This window comes from Aythya marila (assembly GCF_965140915.1).
Source record: "Aythya marila genome assembly, chromosome: 29".
Classification (NCBI taxonomy): Eukaryota; Metazoa; Chordata; class Aves; order Anseriformes; family Anatidae; genus Aythya; species Aythya marila.
In genome coordinates, this window is record NC_139070.1 from 518,932 (window position 1) to 538,272 (window position 19,341).

The 19,341-nt window shown below is 65.8% G+C and overlaps 3 protein-coding genes across 3 annotated transcripts; 2 read left to right on the plus strand and 1 right to left on the minus strand.

Moving 5' to 3' along the window:
* Window positions 1-136: 136 nt before the first annotated feature.
* Window positions 137-4,088, minus strand: CHRNB2 (cholinergic receptor nicotinic beta 2 subunit). Its single transcript, XM_082781149.1, has 6 exons — window positions 3,890-4,088; window positions 3,021-3,166; window positions 2,891-2,935; window positions 2,196-2,305; window positions 1,126-2,083; window positions 137-469 (listed from the first exon to the last, which is right to left on the minus strand). The coding sequence occupies exons 1-6, from the start codon at window positions 3,930-3,932 to the stop codon at window positions 299-301; spliced, it is 1,473 nt and encodes a 490-aa protein (XP_082637275.1). The 5' UTR covers window positions 3,933-4,088; the 3' UTR covers window positions 137-298.
* Window positions 4,089-4,520: 432 nt separating this feature from the next.
* On the plus strand, window positions 4,521-12,601 carry UBE2Q1 (ubiquitin conjugating enzyme E2 Q1). Its single transcript, XM_082780861.1, has 13 exons — window positions 4,521-4,892; window positions 5,578-5,682; window positions 5,968-6,072; window positions 6,472-6,522; window positions 8,587-8,727; window positions 9,235-9,319; window positions 9,792-9,852; window positions 10,390-10,480; window positions 10,581-10,639; window positions 10,931-10,979; window positions 11,241-11,336; window positions 11,681-11,747; window positions 12,176-12,601. Exons 1-13 carry the CDS (start codon window positions 4,611-4,613, stop codon window positions 12,205-12,207), a joined length of 1,224 nt encoding a protein of 407 aa, XP_082636987.1. The 5' UTR covers window positions 4,521-4,610; the 3' UTR covers window positions 12,208-12,601.
* Window positions 12,602-14,716: 2,115 nt separating this feature from the next.
* Window positions 14,717-19,121, plus strand: SHE (Src homology 2 domain containing E). Its single transcript, XM_082780629.1, has 6 exons — window positions 14,717-15,654; window positions 16,363-16,489; window positions 17,420-17,716; window positions 17,803-17,953; window positions 18,051-18,170; window positions 18,638-19,121. Exons 1-6 carry the CDS (start codon window positions 15,205-15,207, stop codon window positions 18,822-18,824), a joined length of 1,332 nt encoding a protein of 443 aa, XP_082636755.1. The 5' UTR covers window positions 14,717-15,204; the 3' UTR covers window positions 18,825-19,121.
* The last annotated feature ends 220 nt before the right edge of the window (window positions 19,122-19,341 follow it).

Sequence of the window (19,341 nt, forward strand, 5' to 3'; positions counted from 1 at the left end):
GCTCATCACCCCCCCCAGCCTCTTACCTGGCTTGGGGGGGGCTCCCTGCCCACATCCTGTTCCCTCACCTGCCCTGTGCCAGCACCTCTGGGGAGCGGTGTGGGATGAAATGAAAAGTAAAACGAAGCAGTTCCCTCCTGTGTGAGTATTTATTGGTTTGCAGTGGCTGCCTGGAGCCCAGCGCCCAGCCCCAGGACCTGCCCACCTGGCTCCGCTGGGGGGCACAGGCAGTGAGCCCACAGTCCCCCGCTGCCCCTGGCACTTGGGGGCTGGCGGGGAGGGCGGGCGGTCCCCGGCACTATTTGGAGGTGGGGGTGCCCTGGCCGAGCTGCAGCAGGGAGTTGGTGGCGTAGTTCTGGAAGAGGGGCTGGAGGAACATGCCGACGGTGCCGAAGACGCAGACGAAGACAAAGATCCACAAGAAGAGGCGGTCGATGACCATGGCCACGTACTTCCAGTCCTCGCTCACCTGTATGGGGCCAGGAGAAACTCGGTCAGCCCCGGGGTCGAGCTGCCTTGCACCAGCTTTGCTCTCTCTGCCCGTGTCCCCGCAGGCTCAGCTCCTCGCTGCTCTGCAGAGCCCCAAATCTGCACCCTCAGCACTGCGGCTCCTGGAGCTGCCTCTAGCCCGCGACACAGCCCCAGGGCCCTGCCCCAGCCCCTCTGCTGAGCCCGGAAAACTCAGCTCGCTGCTGAGCAGCCCCAGCCCGGCCTGCCTGCGCTGAAATCTGCAGCCTCACGGTGCTGCTGCGGTGGCTGCATGGGGTCAGCCCTCCGGGATCCAGGGCTGGAGCAGCCGCATCCTGCTGGGCCTGGGGAAGGGGCTGCGGCAGTGGGGTTGGGGCCAGGAATGGGGTCCCAAGGGGCCCCAGGGATGTGGCCAGGCAGGGACGTCGCTGGTGGTGGTGTGCAGGAGTGCACGTCCCTTCCCCAGGTGCAGCCGGGCACCAGCACGCACACGCTGCACCACACGCACCCCGCGGTCATGCGTGCACCCCACAGCCCCGTGTGCACCCCATATCCCTGCCTACACCCGTGCCTGTATCCCACAGCCCCACGTGCACCTCGCAGCCCTCCAGACACCCCCCGGCTCCCCGTGCACCCCACAGCCCTGCCCCAACTCACGCTCTGGTCATCGTCCTCGCTGCGCATGTGGTCGGCGATGAAGCGCACGCCCTCCACTGCCTCCTCCAGCCCGCAGCCGCACGGGGCCGGGGGGGCCGGCGCCTGCCCCTGCCGCTCCCGGTAGCCGTTGAGCCCCTCGGCCTTGGCGGCCCCGGGGTTGGCGTAGCAGGCGCAGGCACGGGCGCCGGCCCGGAGGAAGAGCGTGGCGGCGGCGCGCTCCTGGGTGTGCCGGCGCTGGCGCAGGCGCTGCCGCGCGCAGTTCTGCCGCGGCTGCTTCATGAAGAGCAGCGCCGGGAGCTTGTGAAGGAAGAGGGTGCGCACCCAGGGCGGCATGGTGTGCGTGGTGGGCGAGCGGTGGTGCACGTTGAGCACGCAGACGCTGGTGACGATGGAGAAGGTCACCAGCACCATGGTGAACATGAGGTACTTGCCCACCAGAGGCACATCCAGCGAGGTGGGTGGCACGATCTTGGAGATGAGCAGCAGGAAGACGGTGAGGGCGAGCAGGACGGAGATGCAGAGCGTCATCTTCTCGCCGCAGTCGGACGGGAGGTAGAAGACGAGGATGGCCAGGGAGGTGATGAGGATGCAGGGGATGATGAGGTTGATGGTGTAGAAGAGCGGCTTGCGCCGGATGATGAAGTCGTAGGTGATGTCCACGTAGGTGGAGTCATCGGGGTTCTCGTTGCGCCGCCCCGGCAGCGCCACGATGTCCCACTCGCCGCTGGGCGTGAAGTCGTCGAGGCTGGCCACCTCGCTCTTCAGCACCAGGTCGATCTCCGTGCGGTCGTAGGTCCAGGAGCGGAACTTCATGGTGCAGTTCTGCTGGTCGAAGGGGAAGTGCTTCACCTCGATCTTGCAGGCGCTTTTGTAGATGGCCGGGGGCAGCCAGAAGATGCTGCCGTCGTAGGAGATCACCGCGTTGGAGTAGAAGGACACCTCGTACATCCCGTCGGCGCTAGGGCAAAGGGAAGTACTGTCAGCCACAGCCCTGCCCCAGCAGTGCAGTGTGCCTCAGGTGGGGTTGGGGTGTGCACAGCCCCCCCCTCCAAAAAAATAACAACACCTACTTGTTGTAGAGCACCACGTCAGGCAGCCAGATGTGCTTGGAGGGCAGGCGGACCTTCTTCATGTTGTCGAAGTCCTCCGGCTTCCAGGTGAGGCGGTAATCCTCCCATTCCTGCCGGCACCCGCGCTCAGCCCGGGGCACGGGGGGGCACGGGGGGAGTCCCAGGGCACAGGAGGGGTCCCAGGGAGGAGGACGTGGAGGTCCAGAATCTGGGGGGCTGGGGGTCCCAGGGCAGGGAGCACAGGGGTTTCTAATCACGGAGATCCCAGGGCAGGGCGCAGGGTCCCCAGGCAAGCGGGGTGCGGGTCCCGTGGCAGGGAAATGGGGAGGGTCCTAGGGCAGGGGGCACGGGGGTCCTAAATCAGGGTGCATGGAGGTCTGGGGGGGAAGGCTGCAAGGGGGGGTCCGGGACAGGGTGCAGGGGAACTGGTGCAGGGGGTCCTGGTTAAGGGGTCCCAGGGTAGGGGGTCCCGGGGCAGGGTTTCCAGGGCAGGGGTCCCAGGGCAGGGGTCCTGGGGCATGGGATCCTGGTTAAGGGAGTCCTGGTTAAGGGGTCCCAGTGCAGGGGGTCCTGGGGCAGTGGGTCCCGGGGCAGGGGGTCCTGGGGCAGGGGGTCCTGGGGCAGGGGGTCCTGGTTAAGGGGTCCTAGTGCAGGGGGTTCCAGGGCAGGGGGTCTTGGGGCAGGGGCTCCCTCACCTGGGTCAGCCAGACGTTGGTGGTCATGATCTGCTCCCGCTCGTGCTGCGGAGAGAGGGGCCCGGTTACGGGGTTATCGGGGTTGGCGGCGCGGGGCGGGGGTCGTGGGGCCGAGCCCCCCCCAACTCACCACGCTGATGAGCTGCGCCAGCGACACCATGAGCTGCACCGTGACCAGCTGCGAGCCGTTGGTGGCCGGGCGGATCAGCTTGTTGTAGCGCGCCGGGTCCAGCAGGTATTCCACCAGCCGCTCCTCCGTGTCCGTGCCCAGGCTGCCTGCGGGGCCAGACGGGGCGTGGGGGTGTGGGGGGTAACGGGGGGGTGTGGGGTGGGGGTACATGGGGTGGGGGTGTATGGGGTGAGGGGGGTGAGGGTATATGGGGTGGGGGTGTGAGGGGTGGGGTTGTAATGGGGTGGGGGAGTAATGGGGGTGCATGGGGTGAGGGTGTATGGGGTGAGGGGGTGGGGGTGTACGGCATGGGGGTGTAATGAGGGTGTATGGGGTGGGGGTGTATGGGGTGAGTGTAATGGGGTGGGGGTGTAATGGGGTTGTATGGGGTAGGGGTGTGAGGAGGTGTGTGGGGTGGGGATGTAATGGGGGTGTATGGGGTAGGGGTGTGATGGGGTGGGGGTGTGGTGGGGTGGGAGCATATGGGGGGAGCGCAGTGGGGTGATTACAGTAAGGTGGGGGTGTATGGGGGGGGCGTGCATGGGGTGGGGGTGTAATGGGGTGAGGGGGTGGCGGTGTGTGGGGTGGGGGTGTGAGGGGTGGGGGTGCAATGGGGCGAGCGCGGTGGGGCGGGGGTGTACCGGGGGGCGCGTGCCCGGGCTGCAGGCACAGGGCCGGGAGCCCCGGGGGTCCCCCCCCTACCGGCACGGCGGGGCCGGCCCGGGGCCGTGCGGGGCTCGGCGGCGGCCCGGAGCCCCCCGCCCGCTGCCCCCTCCCCACCCCTACCCCCTCCCCTCCCGGTGCCGGTGCCGGTTCGGGGCCGCACTTACGTCGGAGGGCGGCGAGGAGGCAGAGGACGCGGAGCAGCGCCATGGGGGCTGCCGGTGCCGGTGCCGGTACCCCGCTGCCGGTGCCCGGGCGCTGTCCCCGGTGCTGCCCCCGCGCTCTCCGCGGTGCTGGAGCCGGCGGCGGCGGCGGCCCGGGCGGGGCGGCCCCGGGCGGGAGGCGGTGCCGGGAGCTCAGCCGGGGCCGCCCCGCGCCGCTCCGCCGGGAACACCGGGGAGGGGCGGAGACAGCGGCGGGGGTGGGGCTGGGGGCACCGGGGCCGGGCGGGACCCCCCCCACCGGGACCCCCCCAACCGGGACCCCCCCCCCCACCGGGACCCCCCTCCCCGAACCGGGACCGCAGGCCCCGCCCCCTCAGCAAGCCCCGCCCCCCTTTCCCCGGAGACCACGTGACCCCCCCCGCGCCCCTCCTCCCGCCGGGCGGGGCCTCGCCCGTCCCGCCCCGCCCCGTCCCGCCCCGCCCCCTCCCGGTCCGCACCTCCTCCCCGCGTCACTTCCGGCGCGGTGCCGCCCGCCCCGCCCGGCGCCGCTCGCGCTTCCGGCGCCCCGCCCCGCCCCTTCCCGCGGCGGCGGGAGGGGTCACTTCCGGCGAGCGGGGCCGTCCCGCCGCCATCTTGGGCCGGCTCCGGGGGCTGCGGCGGCGGCGGCGGCGGGGCCCGGGGCCGGTGGCGGCGGAGCGGGTCCCTCGGGTCCCTCCATGGGAAGATGCAGCGGGCGGGGGCGGAGGAGGCGGCGGGGTCGCAGGCGGCGGCGGGGGGGGGGCCCGGGCGGAGCGGAGCCGGGGCGGCCCCCGCCGGGCGGCTCCTGAAGCGGGAGCTGCGGCTGCTCGAGTCCATCTTCCACCGGGGCCACGAGCGGTTCCGCATCGGCAGCGCCTGCCCCGACGAGATCAGCTGCGAGTTCGTCCCGGGGCCGGGGGCCCGCGCCGGGGGCTCCGCGTCCCGGGGGCCGCCCCCGGGGCCCGTCCGCATCCACTGCAACATCACGGTGAGCCCCGGGCAGCCGGGACGGCCCCGACAGGCCCCGACAGGCCCCGGCGCCGTTGCGAGCGTTGGCGGCCCCCGCCGGCCCCGCTGGAACCGGTGCGTGGGGCCCGGCCCCGGTGCGGCACGGGGCGAGCCGGGGCGGCCGTTACCGGGCGGCTCCTCGGAGCAGCTCCGGCTGCTGTCCCCGGGTAGGGGGCTCACGGGCACCGGGACCCCCCCCGGGGCCTCAGCTTTGGGCTCGGGGTGCCACCGGGCCCCGGGAGGTGCCTGCTGCTGCCACCCATTATTTACACCAACCGGCGCCCTCCTGGCCCGGTCCCCGGGGGCTTTTTCCCTTTTTCCGTTGTCCTGGGTGCTTGGGGCCGAACGGGGGCACGGAGCACAGTGGCAGCACTGCCCCGAGCAGCCCTCGGGCACCACACCTGTGAGCTTCCCACGGTGTCGGTCCCGCAGCTTGCGGTGCGAGCAGCCTCTGCGGTAGCCTGGAGCACCCTCGGTAGCCCCCGGTAATCACTCTCAGCCCCCAAATGCTCCAGGAGCCAAAGGGGCGGCCGAAATTCCCCCCCCCCCCAAATTCTCCCCTCGCTCCAGGCTCGCGGGGAGGAGCGGTGTGGGGCCCTGGCTGACCGGGGTTGTGGGGCTGGGGCGGTTTGGGGGTGTCTCCAACGCTTTCTCCTTGCTCCCAGGAGTCGTACCCAGCTGTCCCCCCGATCTGGTCCGTGGAGTCGGACGACCCCAACCTGGCAGCTATCCTGGAGCGGCTGGTGGAAGTCAGGAAGGGCAACACGCTGGTGAGGGGGCAGCTGCGTGGGGAGGGGGGGTGGCGAGGGGCCGGCTGCTTCCCCAGTGCCTGCGCTGAGCCCCCGGGGCTTTTAGGGGCTTAGGACGCTGGGGCTGAGCAGCTCCAACTTCTCCCGGGTGGTTTTGCTCCCCTGGAGCAGGGCGGGGTAGGAAGGAGCTCTTGGGGGGCTGTTGCTTGCTCGGGAGGGGAGGCAGTGGCGGTGCTGAGGGTGGCTGAGGTCCAGCTCCGCGTCTGGCCTCGGTGTCGCCGTGACACTCCTCTGCTCTCCGGGCAGCTTCTGCAGCACCTGAAGCGAATAATTTCAGACCTGTGCAAACTGTACAACCTCCCCCAGCATCCAGATGTCGAAATGTTGGACCAGCCTCTGCCGGCAGAACAGGTGAGGAACCTGGGACGCGGTTTCCTGAGACAACAGAAGGAGCTGCCTCGCTTTAAAGGCTGCGGCTTCCTAACGCACGGCGGGTGCGGGGTTTTTCCTCCCTCCCTGGGGTGGAATCCTCTCCTTGGTAGCGCTGCTGCCCGGCCAGCTCGGGCTCTGGGTTCTGCCCCCCTGGCCTGATGCCTCAGATGTTACTCATCTGATTTATTCCCGCTGCTTCCCTCTCTTCATCCCTGCCCAGCTGCTCTGCTGCAGGTGCCTGTAAAGGTCCTCAGCCTCGCTCTGCTTTTACCCTGGCTCTGCTCGTTTGTAAATCCCTGCCTCGGAAGCGCTGCGGAAGGCAGGGGAGCGTGGCCAGGGGAAGCTAACGGTGCGGGCTCTGCCCTTTTGTCCTCGCAGAGCACGCAGGAAGAGGTGTCCTCTGAAGAGGAAGACGAAGAGATGCCGGAGGTGAGCGTCTCCTCGCTGCGTGAGGGCGCGCGCCCGGGAGCTGAGCACAGCGACCTGCTGTGAGCTGCCTGACGGGAGGTGCTGAGCCACAGAGGTCCAGGGGGGGAGGAATTGGCGCAGTGCGGACAGGATAGGGCCTGCTGAAGCCATCCAGGCTCAGAAGCTGGATTTTTCCCCAGCTTTTTGCTGCTGGGGACCTGGGTCCTGAGCCCCAGCTGGGAGCAGTGCACTGACAGGACACAGGGGACTGCGGCAGCCTGGGGATGCTGCTGTGGCCTCTGAGGGCAGGTAAATTGAGTGAGGATGGAGCCCCTCGGACAAGTTCTGGTTGTGCTGCTGTGCTGGAGAGGCTGAGATTTCCTCTGCAGCAGTTTGATGTCAGAGGGGCGCGGGGCTGAGCTCCCGCAGCTGACGGGGGAATCGCGCCGCAGAGAGGATGAGGTGGGATGGCTCCGTGTGCGAGCAGCAGAGCCACCAGGAGAGGCAGGGGAGGCCGTTCTTCACTGCAGGCTGAGAATATCACGCTGCAGAACCCACAGGCTTCGCTTGTTTGGTTTGTGGTTTAGAGATCTCTAGAAGTGGGTGGAATAATCTTGAATCTCCATGGTGACACTTCGCGGTGCACTTCTCCTTGGGCGCGCGAGGCCTGCGCACCTCCTCAGCAGCGCCGCAGAACCTGGGGGCAGGTCACTTGGCAGCAGCTGGCGGGGTTTTAGCGAAGCTGACGGCTTGTTAAATCGAGGCCAGCCTTCGCGAGGGTCCCCGGGGGAAACGTGGAGGCTCCGAGTGTTACCATGAATAACCCCGCTTGTCTGCAGACCTGCTGCTTCCCAGCAAAGTGGCGGCGGGTAAGTTGTCACGCTCCTGTGAGCTGGAAAAGAAACGCTCAGGATGTGAGGACTGGCAGCGAGCGTTCCCACTTGTGCTCCCTGCCAACGGCTCGTGTCACGCAGCACGCAGCGCGCTCCTTCAGAGCAAAGGTTTCTCGCTGAGCAGCGAGATCTGTCGGCCTGGGCTTGATGAGCAGAGCGGCGGAGCCGTGCCCTGGTGCAGAGATGCATTATACAGGTTAATCCACTCGAGGGATTTTCGAAGAGGATCTATTTTCCTGGGTGACGATCTAAAAATGTCAAAGCCCTTCCCAAAACGCTGCTCAGCCAGAATAGCAGCAGCCAGCCCAGCGAGGCCGAAGTAAACCCTTGCTCAGAGGATTTAAGACCAGTGCTGGTACTCTGCGTGCCCACAGCCCCTTGCAGGCAGCCAAACCCCGCGTGCTGACGTGGTGACAGCGGCTGCGTGCTGCCCAAGCACCATCTGCAGCAGCTGCTGGTTGCTGTGGCTCTTTTTTTTGCTGATTGCCATCGGTGGGCTCGTGCACGTCAGCCTGGTGAGCGCAGGGGAAGGGGGCGAGGGGCTGATCCTCTGCACTTGCTGGGGGAGCATCAGGAGCTCGCTGTGAGCAGGGAGAGCTGAGCTGATCGTAAAAGGGCCTCTGGGTGCACCCTGAAACGTGGCCTCTCTTGGAGGGGAGAACATCCTGAGAGTGGTGTGAGCGAGTCTCTCCTTTCTGTGCTTCTGGTGACCTGTTTGTGTTGGGAGCTTGGTCACAGAGCAGGGATGTTCGTGCTGTGTTTCGGCATCCAGAAAGCAGCACGGGGCTGCTCGAGCCCTGCTCCTGCTGAGATGCAGCACCCTGCAGCTCCACGGGACTTGTTGGGGAGCAGGCGTAGGATTAGTGGCTGATTGTGGACAGGCGTGAGGCTTGGCAGAGAAGAATCCAGCGAACAAAGAGCTTGTAGGAGCCCAATTTAAATCTGGAAAGGGAAGTGTGCCTCTCTGCCTGTTGGCTTTGGCAGGAGGGCTGCTGGGGCGCAAAACTTCTTTATGGAGCGTGCCCAGGCCTTGCGCTGAGCCCTTGTGTCTTCCACCCCGGTGTCTGCACTTGGGATTTCCTGGGGAGGGGAAATGGGCACCAGGAATCCTCGGGACACCTCGGCTCTACGCCGCTCGGAGCGGGGAGGAGCGAGGGTGGGTCTCGTGCTAGCTCACCTCTCCCCTTCGCAGGACACGGAGGACTTGGACCACTATGAGATGAAAGAGGAAGAGCCAGCAGATGGGAAGAAAACAGAGGATGAAGGCATTGGGAAGGAAAACCTGGCCATTCTAGAGAAAATAAAAAAGAACCAGAGGCAAGATTACTTAAATGTACGTGTCACCTGGAGGGCGGGAGGGTTGGGGAAGCAGAGGGACCCAAGGGCAGGAGCGCTGGAGGCGCCTGCTAGCCCCAAATCAAAGGGGCCAGCTCTGGCCAGAGGTACAGCAGCGGCTCAGGGGTGGGCTGGAGCAGTGCCCCCAGGCTTTGGGTGAGCCCCGTGCACCTGAGGCAGCAGGGCAGCCAGGATTTGGGATTCCCAGGAGCTGGGTCTCGCCCTGGGTCCTGGAGAAGGTTGGTGGGTTGTGCTTTTATACCCCTGGGCTGGGGTCTCCTTCAGCAGGGGGGGCAGGGAGGTATTTCTGCTGCAGCTGCACCACCTGGGGCGTGTTTGTCTGGGGCAAGGGAGTTTCTGTGGGGAGAAAGGGGAAAACTTGAGCGAGGTGGGGGCGCAGCGAGGTCTGGTTTCGAGGCTGGGCAGTTTGGCTCGGGCATTTGCTTCATCCAGCTGCGGCCGCGGTGGGAGCAGTGTAACAGTGCAGCCCCCCCATTCCTTGCAGGGTGCAGTGTCTGGGTCTGTGCAGGCCACTGACCGGCTAATGAAGGAGCTCAGGGATATTTACCGATCACCAAGTTTCAAGGGCGGTAAGTGCGGAGCGGGAGGGAGGGAGGGAGGGGGCTGCTGGCTGTGGGGACCTTGCCCTTCGTTCTGGGCAGCACCGGAGGGGCCTCAGAGCCGGATCCTTTTGCTCCGTGGTGTTGCTGCGGGGAGGATCTCAGGCCTTGGGTTGCTGTGGCTCAAAAGCGAGCAGAGCAGCCTCTTGTGGTGTCTGTTCCCCGTCTGTGCTGGATGGAAGCGAGGAGCCTGCCGTGGGTGGGAGGGCTTCTGAGACAGAAGCTGGTTTTTGATGCCTTCAGCTGTTCCACCCTGCCATGTGTAAAGGGCTTTGTGGGCCATGGCGCCCACACCCCTTCCCCAAACCGCTGCTGTCAGGATGCCCTTTTCCAAGGGGAGCCCGTGCCGGGCTGAGGCTGTGCTGCAGGGGATTTGGAGTCCAGGGGGTGGCTCAGCCCCCGCCCGTTCCTCCTGTGCTGACACCTCTCCTCTGCCTTGCAGGATACTATGCAGTTGAACTAGTGAATGACAGCCTGTACGATTGGAACGTCAAAATCCTGAAGTAGGTGGCACAGCTTGGGGTCACGGATCTTGGTGGTGGGACCAAAACATCCCCATGAGCCGGGGGGAAGCGAGCAGGGCAGGGGGGCACCTGGCAGAGTGGGGGTTAGCCTCTTAGTCCCACGGGCAGCTCGCTTGCTGTCTGTGCACCAGAAAGGAGGAGGCATCATCTCCAGAGACAGATGAGATAATCTGAGGGCTCTGCAAGTCTGTCTGCTGTTCCTAGAGTCCTGGAAGAGGTGCATCAGGCAAAACCCCGAGCTTTCACACCCTCCAGACACCAGTGCTGCCTTTTCCTTGGGCCAGGCAGTCTTTATATTTAAGCTGGCATGCAAAAAGGGTGTGTGATGGCCTTCTCTGGAAACCAGGAGCAGAATGCTGGCAGCGCATGCTGTCACTGCCCTCTGGGGGTGAACCTGAGGGCCCACGTGGCAGCCAGGTTGTCAGGTACGGTAGCTCTGGGCTTCACTGGCAGGGAGCGTGGCTGACTTGGCGAGCGTGACCTTGACTCTGAGCCTCTGGGGTTTTCCTTCGGCAGGGTTGACGAGGATAGCGCTTTGCACAATGATCTCCAGATCCTCAAAGAGAAAGAAGGAACAGATTTCATCCTCCTAAACTTCTCCTTTAAAGTAAGGCCTCCCAAAACCTGTCATCCTCGATGCACGCCTGCTTCAGTGAGTCATCAGAGGAGAAGTTTCTCAATGGCTTTGCTTCCTTCTCTTGTTCCAGGACAACTTTCCTTTTGATCCACCGTTCGTAAGGGTCGTGTCCCCTGTGCTGTCTGGGGGGTGAGTAACTCCTTGCCTGGCTCTCCTCTCTGGGGTCTCTAGCTCTGGTTTTTGGAGAGGTTTTCATTAAGAGTTTATCCGCTGGGGAGTGCTGCAAGTCCTGTCACCTTTGTGGTACAAGTAGTAACATGTAGTAACCCTCCCGGGAAGTACCGACGGGGTTGGTGGATGGTTTTTTGTGTATTGTCTTCCCTGAGAGATCCTCTCTGAGCAAATGGCTCATTAGCAGAGCACCGGGTGGGTGAGGCTGTGTCCATCTCTCACGTACCTTTCCCCAATTCTTTCCCCAAGGTATGTTCTGGGTGGTGGTGCCATCTGCATGGAGCTACTCACAAAACAGGTGGGTACCAGGCGTGACCCTGCGAAAGACCCAGGGCTCAAAGGCTGCCAGCGTGCTCTTGGGTAGCTGCTGCTGCCTCTCACACCTCATATTCCAGCTGCTGGCAGCCAGATCCCGCTCCTCTTGCTGCCTGCGCCTCCTGCCAGCAGCTGAGAGCTGGCGTGGCTCTGCGATGCCTGTGCAGGGCTTGGGAAAGCCCTTCCCTGCCTCGGGGCCCTGCTCGTGTCCGTGCCGGCCTCACTGGTGCTCTCTGTCCCACAGGGCTGGAGCAGCGCCTACTCCATCGAGTCGGTGATTATGCAGATCAGCGCCACCCTGGTGAAAGGGAAAGCGCGAGTGCAATTTGGAGCCAATAAGGTAGGGGCTGGTCAGGCAGGGGCTTCTCCTTCTTGGCACACAGCAGCTGCTTTGTGCAGCTAAGGCAGAACGGAGCTCGTCGGCACTTGGGATCCCGAGAGCCTAGCGTGAGGGCTGGCTTCTGTGGGTGTGCTGTAGCCCAGGGAGTTTTTCTTGGGAAGGGAAGGGCAGGTGTGTGGGAAATCCCCTCTGGCCTTGTGTAAGGGAACTGGGGAAGTGGTTGGGAGGGGAACAGATGCAGGTGAGAAGACAAGCAGCTCTGTGGCAGCGCAGTTGGTGGGGGGGGGCTGTGAGATGGCTTGCTTGTTACACCAGACTGATTGTCACCCTGGCTTCCCTTGCAGAATCAGTACAGCCTGACAAGAGCACAGCAGTCCTACAAGTCCCTGGTTCAGATCCATGAGAAGAATGGTAAGGCCTGAGGGACAGGGGGTGCCTTGCCCTTTGCTGGTCTGGATCGAGGCTTTTCTGCCCCAAGTCAGAGATCACCCAGAGCATGGTGATGCTCCTGGTCAGCAGCTGCTTGCTAAAGCAGGGAGCACGCTGCAGCACCCCTCTGCCATTCCTGCTCTGGCCCCAGAGGTCGGTGCTGGTGGCCTTTGGTGTGGCTAGAGGCGGCGTGGCACTGTTTGCATGGTGTTTTGAAGTAACGTGGAGGGAAAGCCCGTGGTAATTTGGGGTCCCTTTTGGACAGGCACAGTTCTTGTCCACAGCCCTGTGGGAGCAGGCTCAGCGTGCTTGTGCTGCTGGGTATTTGTGGGTGTAGAGCCAGGTGTTTCTAGCTATGGCATTTGTTTCTGTACAGCTGCATCCCTCGTGCATCTCTGTTCTTGTTTCAGGCTGGTACACACCACCCAAGGAAGATGGCTAGCACGGATCCTGCAGGACCGATCCATTCATCTTCTGAACGCTGTACTTGGATCTTACGATGCCTCTCTGGCTTTCTCCCAGGATATAATAGCTCTGCCTGTTGCAGGACAATAATGGCTGTTATAAACTCTAAAGAAAACTGTTTAAGCAGTTGGACTGACCTAAAACACTTGCTGGACCCTTGCTAGCAGGCATTCTTATTAAAACAAACTTTTGAGCCTCTTGTATCGCTGGAAACTTTCGACTCTACTCCAGTCTAGAGCGTCCTCCTTACCTATGCTATGGATTTAATTTATTTTCTTATTTCATGTACACTGCTTTTTTTTGTTACAGTGTATGATGGATGTGTATGGAAAATGTATCTTTGGAGAAAAATTACAGTTTGTTAATTTGAAGATACCAGTCTCATTATTTTTTTTTTCCTCCCTCTGTTGCTGCTGGGTGGATTGAACCCGGTGCTGGCAGCGTGGAGCAAACCAGGTTGTGGTATCTGTGCCTCCAACGTCTTCCATGCTGGTCTGGTCCCGGGGTGGTGTTGGAGGTGAGGGTAAAGGAAGAGCTGCAGCTCCTGCTGCTGTCCCTGCTGCAATGGGCCAGGACAAGCCAAGCAGTGAGGGCTGCTGCAACCTTTTTGGAAGAGAACCCCCCCCTTTTTCGTTTTTTCTGGGCAGCCAAGGAGAGGGGCTTCTGCCCCCTCTCTTACACCAGGAACAAGCCTCTATAACCTGCAACCTTGTACACCTCTGTGAGGGGAGCGGGGAGTGTTTGCAGCACTGGCCCCTGTTGTGCTGTGGATGACGGGGTTTGTGTGTGCAGCTGGGGGCTGCCTGCTGCCCCCAAACTTCTCAGTGGTGTATTCTGTGAAACTGGGGGATGAGCAGAGGCTCGGCCGTGCCAACCCTGGGGCTGTTCCCTTCTTGCCAGTCTCTCCCCACTACCCCTGTGCTGAGGGGATGAGGCTGTGTTCATATTTGTGCTCTGGAGGCTCCGCATGCACACAGCTGTGTGATCAGCGCTGGCCTTGTCCCCGTGCTGTGGGTGAAAGCCACCAAATTCAGGGCGTGAGGGCAGTGCCTTGTGAGTCACTGGGACCTGGGCTGCCTCCAGGCTTGCTCCCGCAGCACCCACCTGTGTGAGCAGCCCAGCTCTGTAGGATTTCATTTTTCCTCCTCTGCTGTGTGCAAGGCTGAGCTGCAGCTGTGACTGGGGGGCATCGTGCAGTCCTGCCCCATTGCTCGAGCCTCGCTTGCTGCTGCTGGAAGGAGTTGGGTGTTGTGGCTGCTCCGGCTCCTGGTGCTGAGTCCTCAGCTGTAGGGCACGGCTGACTCATCAGCCGCAAAGCCAAGCCACTGGTATTAATTCATTGCTGTTTGAATCCAAGTTATTAGGAAATCAAAGGGCCTCAGCAGTCCATTATCGCATCCAGCAGCTGCTCTGCTCATTACCCGTTGCCCTGCTTCGAGCCTTGGAATAAAAAGACGCTCGATGAGCGGGATTACTGGGGGCTGCTCGCTGCAGGAGCGGCTCCAGCCTCTGCCAGGGAGCGTTTTAAGTGTGTGGCTGGAGGGCAGGCGGGAGAAGTGTGTGGCCAGGGACCTCATGAAGCTCAACAAGGAGAAAAGCAAAAGGCTCTGCTCCCCTCCGCGGCTTCATTAGCACCAAGAAGCGGCTGGGGAGAGGGCAAAGGGTCACCGCGCTCACGTCAAGTGGAAGAGCAGCGGGAGCTGGGGTTAAACGCCGCTGTCCTTCCTCCTCAGCCTTTATCCAAACACCCAAAGGACACCAGCAGTCCTCAGCCTGCCTGTAGATCAGTAACACACGGGTAGGGGCTGGCGGGAGCTGTCTGCACCCGCACAAAGCCAAACGTTAACTAAAGCCTGCAGGAGGGACGCTCACTGCCCCGCGCCCAGCAGTGCTGGCGAGGAGCTGAGCTTGGACTCAAGCCCTGGGGGAACGGAGCGGCTCCGCTCCCTGCTCCGGGTGGGTGCAAGGCTGGGAACCTGCCTCTGGCCTGGGGCTGGTGGAGGGGCTGCACCTGCAAAGCCCCTGCCCCGTCCCCGTCCTTTCCTCTTGCTGTGAGTGGTGCCAGCCCCGGCACCGCGCAGCCCCGCTCCCCGCCGTGCAGGAACCCAAATCTCTGGGCCCGACCGAGGTTTCCCGCAGAAATTTCTGGCAGAAATGGGGCTGAGCCCCAGGAACCGCAGCCGGGGTGGCAGCAAGGGCGCTGGGGCTGAGCTGGTGGGTGCGTGGCGAGGGGGGGGGGAGCTGCGTGCGGGGTCTGGGCATGGGGTCTGGGGTATCTGCATGGGGTCTGCGCACATGGGGGCCTTGCATGGGGGCCGTGCAGGCTCAGCACTTTCCCCTCCCGTCGTTCAAGCATCCCCAGGACCCCACCGGCCCCCACCTGACCCCGACCGGTGCTGTCGGGGCAGGGTCCGGCCCCGCCGCCCCCCCGGGGCCGCGCCGCCCCCTCCGGATCTGGGCGGGGAGCTCCGGCCCCGCCGCCCCCTCCGGCCGCTTCCAGCCCCGGCTCCGCTCGGCTCGGCTCCGCTCCGTCCCGTCCCGTCCCGTCCCGTCCCGGCCGGTCCCGTCCCGTCCCGCCGCCGCCGCATGGGGCCCCCCGGGCCGGCCTGACCGAGCGGCAGCCCCCGGGGAGCGGCCCCCGTCGAGGAACCGCGACGGCACCGCCCGCCCGCCGCGGGGCGAGCAGCCCGGGCTGCGGGAGCTGCCCCCGGAGCACGGCGAGAGACCCCCCCCCCCGGGGCCGGCAGCCCGGGGCTGGAGCCCCGCAGAGCCCCCCCCGCACCTCGCACCCCCTCCCGCGGGGGTCGCCCCCGTCCCCTCCGGGGCTCGGGACGCTCGGGGCCCCCGCGCCCCGACCTGCCCCGGGCTGGCCCCCGGTGCCTCGGGCTTGGGGGAGCGGCGCTGCCCCGCGCCCCGCGGCTGAGCTGGCCCTGACCCCCTCCGCCGGCCCCGGGGGGGCCGCGCCCCCGGCCCCATGGCGGCCAAGTGGTTCAAGGAGTTCCCCGCCAACCTGAAGACGGTGTCGGAGAGGGCTCGGCCCGGCGGCGGCAGCCTGGGCAAGCTGTGCGGCCCCTCCCGAAAAAGCTTGGGGCCCGGCGAGCCGCCCGGGGGAGCCCCCCCGGGGAAGAGCCGCAAGAACTCGGCAGCGGAGCTGGGGGGCTGCCGGGCCGGCCCCGGGGCCGGTAAGGACGGGGGCAGCCGGCTGTCGAGGGACAACCTGCAGGGACTGCTCCAAGCCGCCACCGGCAAGATGCGCAAGAACTCGCGGGCGGAGGGGGCAGCGCCCGAGGGGCCCCCCAAGACCTGCGGCACCTACATCAACCGCCTGATCAAGGTGGAGGCCCACGAGAAGAACGGGAAGAGCTACCCCAGCGCCAGCCCCGCGCCCGAGCAGGACAAGGGGAAGAGCGCCAAGACGGAGACGGTAAGGGGGACCCTTACTGGGGGGGGGTGGGTTGGGGGGAATGGAGCCCCCCCTGCACGGGGACAGTGGCCGTGCCAAAGCCACCGCATCCTCGGAGCAGAGGGGGAGCGCTTGGCACCAGCAGCTCGAACAGCCTCGGGCTCAGCATCATTAGCCCGGCTGACCCCGGTGTTTCATCGTGCCCAGCTCCAGCTGCTGTCAAATTCCTTTCATCCCAATTTCCCTTAATCCGTGTTGCCCCCCCCCCCCCTCCCCGGTCCCAGCCCTGCAGGAGCCCGGCCTGACCCCGCTTGCTTGGCACTTGCTCGGGGACTGGTTCAATAAACGCTTACATAAAGCTGTGCTGGGACAAGCACTGGGGGGGGGAGTGGGGCTCTGGAGCCCAGTGTGGCCTTGGGGACATGGCCGCCACTGTGGTGGCCTTTGGGGTCTGAGCCCTGCTGCTTCCTGAGCATCACCCAAAAACGTCCCTGAATCCTGGACTGTGTGGGGATGGATGCTGCCCCCCCACACACATCCAAAAAGGTGCCACTCGTGGGCATGGCCCACATCCCCAGTACCTGGGGCTAGCACCCCAGTTCTCGCCACCCCACCTAGGGACATCCCTGTCCCCTGCCATGAGACACCACGGCACACTGCGACAGCATCCCCATCGCCACTATGGGACCCCCACCCCGAGCCCCCTCAGCCGGTGCTGTCCCTCCCCAGGTCATCATCCTGGAGGACTACGCCGACCCCTACGACGCCAAGCGCACCAAGGGGCAGCGGGAGGCCGAGCGGCTGGGGGAGAACGACGGCTACATGGAGCCCTACGACGCGCAGCAGATGATCACAGGTGGGTGCCGCGCCGGGGGGGGCCGCGGGGCTGGCACCGCTCAGGACCGGGGCCGTCAGGCGGGGACCCACCCGGCGCGGGAGGCTTTGGGAACAGGAAAGCCGCTCTTCTGTTTCCTGCTGCTGCACGGGGAGAGATAAGGCGCGGGTTCGGCGATGGCCTGCCCTGGCCGGGCGCTGACCCACGGCCGCCGGTGCAAAGTTCTGGTGCCACTGGGGAGGGTGCACGGGGCCCGTACGACGCCCCAGGGCTTGGCGCTGCCACGTGGGGCCGTGCTGGGGGACCCGGCCCCACCGCGCCCCTTCCCCACCCCGTGGGGACCCCGCTGCGCTCCCATCACCCGCCCCGGCTTCGGGTCCCCCCCGCCGCCCCTTGGCTGTGCCCCCCAGGCCGGCGACCCCCGCTCCACCCAGGAGGCCGCACAGCTGGACAGAATAACAGGAACTGAGTCGGCCGGAAGCTGGAAATAAAAGATTTGCTGCTGATGGTTTTTTTCCGTGCAGGGCAGCCTGGGCTGTTTGTCCAAGCGGTGTTGGTGGAGTCAGGGGCAACCGGGGTCGGGGAAGGGGGAGCCCCGGGGAAGGGGAGATGGGGCTGGGGGCGCCCACTGGGGATGTCCCCAGGGTGTGGAGGGGAGCGAGCCCCTGCTCCACCGCCCCCGCGTTGGGGCGTAGCATCCTGCAGCCACGGCCCCGCTTCCTCCGGGATCCCGGCGGCCCCGCGGGCGGGCGTCTGTGCCGGTGGCGCCAGCGCTTCGGGGCCGCGACGGTGGCCGGGCGCCACGGGGATGGGCTCCTTCCTGCCCCGGCTCCTCCCGCCCCTGGCACGTGGGGTTCCCACCGCGTATCCTTCCCCATGGGTAGCGTTTGTAGAGGTTGGGGGGGGGGAGTTGCAGCCCCCTCCCCAACCCACCTCCCTTTTGCCCCACAGAAATCCGCCGCCGGGGCTCCAAGGACCCACTGGTGAAAGCCATCCTGCTGCTGGATGGCCCCAGCGAGCCCGGGGAGGTGGGGGGCAAGGTGGAGACTGCCAAGTGGCCGGGGGGCAAGGAGGCAGCAGGGAAGGGGCCGCAGCTCTACGACACCCCCTACGAGCCCGGCGAGGGCACTCCGGAGCGCAAGGCGAGGGCTGGGGACGGGCGCCTGCCCGAAAATGATGAGCGCCCGGCGGCCGAGTACGAGCAGCCCTGGGAGTGGAAGAAGGAGCAGATCGTGAAGGCGCTGTCGGGTAAGGGCTGGGGCTGGGAGGGGGCTGCGGGTGGGCTTGGGGGGCAGCAGGAGGCTCACGCCTCTCCCCCTACCCCGCTCCCCCAGTCCAGTTCGAGGGCTCGGAGCGGCCCAAGGAGGAGGCGCCGCGGCAGCACCTCCGCCAGAAGAGCTGGACCCCCAAGATGCTGAAGCCGGCGAGCGCGGAGCACGGCGAGGGCGAGAGGGTGGACCCCGCCTTGTCGCTGGAGAAGCAGCCGTGAGTCACGAGGCCGAGCCACGTGGGGCAGCGGTGGCGGTGTGTGTGTGGGGGCTGGGTCACCTCTCAGTGTCCCCCCCCCGTGTCTCCCCTGCAGTTGGTACCACGGGGCCATCACCCGAGCCGAGGCTGAGACCCGGCTGCAGGCGTGCAAGGAGGCCGGGTACCTGGTGCGCACCAGCGAGACCGGCAGCGGCAAGTACTCCATCGCGCTCAAGTGAGTGGCCCTGCAGCCATGGGGGGGTCCCGGCACTGGGGGGGGGGTTCCTGGCACGGTGGGGGTCCCACCATGGAGGGATGTGGCAGCACAGGGGCCGCAGGAGTTACCACTTCATGCACGGACACCCCAGTGGGGTGGGCAGCGCCCGTGTCCGGGGGGTGGCACCCCCTCGTCCTACCCCACCAAGGGGACACGGCTGTCCCCGAGCTGCCCGGGGTTGGGGAGGGGAAGGGGGGGCGGGGGGCGGCGCGTCCCCCTCCCCGCCCGCGGCGCATTGTCGGGAGCGCTGGCGGCATTTCCTTCCTGAGGAAGCGGAGCCCCTGGAGCCGAAACAATCGGAGCGGGAAGGGAACAAACAGGGGTGGATGCGGCCCCGGAGCGGCCGGGCTGGGACCCCGCGCGGGGTGGGTGGGCGCCGGGGGGCTGCCAACCCCCTGCTGACCCCCCCCCGCGCTCCCACCCAGGACCAGCCAGGGCTGCGTGCACATCATCGTGGCGCAGACCAAGGACAACAAGTACACGCTCAGCCAGGCCAGCGGCGTCTTCGCCAGCATCCCCGAGGTCGTGCACCACTACTCCACCGAGAAGCTGCCCTTCAAGGGGGCCGAGCACATGGCCCTGCTGCACCCCGTGCACTGCAAGCTGTACTAGCGCCCGCTGGGACTTGGCTGCCACCCCGGCACGGGGCAGGGGGCTGCGTGCCATGGGGGGGGGGGTCCTGCAGCCGTGTCCTGTCCCCCCGCCCCCAAAGCCCCTGGGGCTGCCTGGTGGTTGCTGCTCACCGCTGGACTCTGGCAGGGCTGCGGTGGTCTCCCCGCGGGATGGATGTGGCCGCGGGTGGCTCTGGGCCCTGGGGGGCTGCAGCCCCCCCCAAACACAGCCTGGGGTGGGGGACGGGCCGTTACGGGGCCGTGTAATGAAGTAGTGAAATAAACTCGTTGGCTGAGAGGAGCTGGGCAGGGATGGGGCTGGGGGGGCCAGGGAGGAAGGGTCCCGGTGGGACAGGGGTGGGGACGGGGGTCATAATAACACAGAATGGGGCTGGGAGCAGACCGTGAGGGTGTAGGGGGAGGGCAGGGATGGGGCTGGAGGGGTGCAGGAGGGCAAGGGGCCCCAGGGATGCTGAGAGGGGCTGGGACGGGGACAGATCCTGCCCTGAGCACCCTGC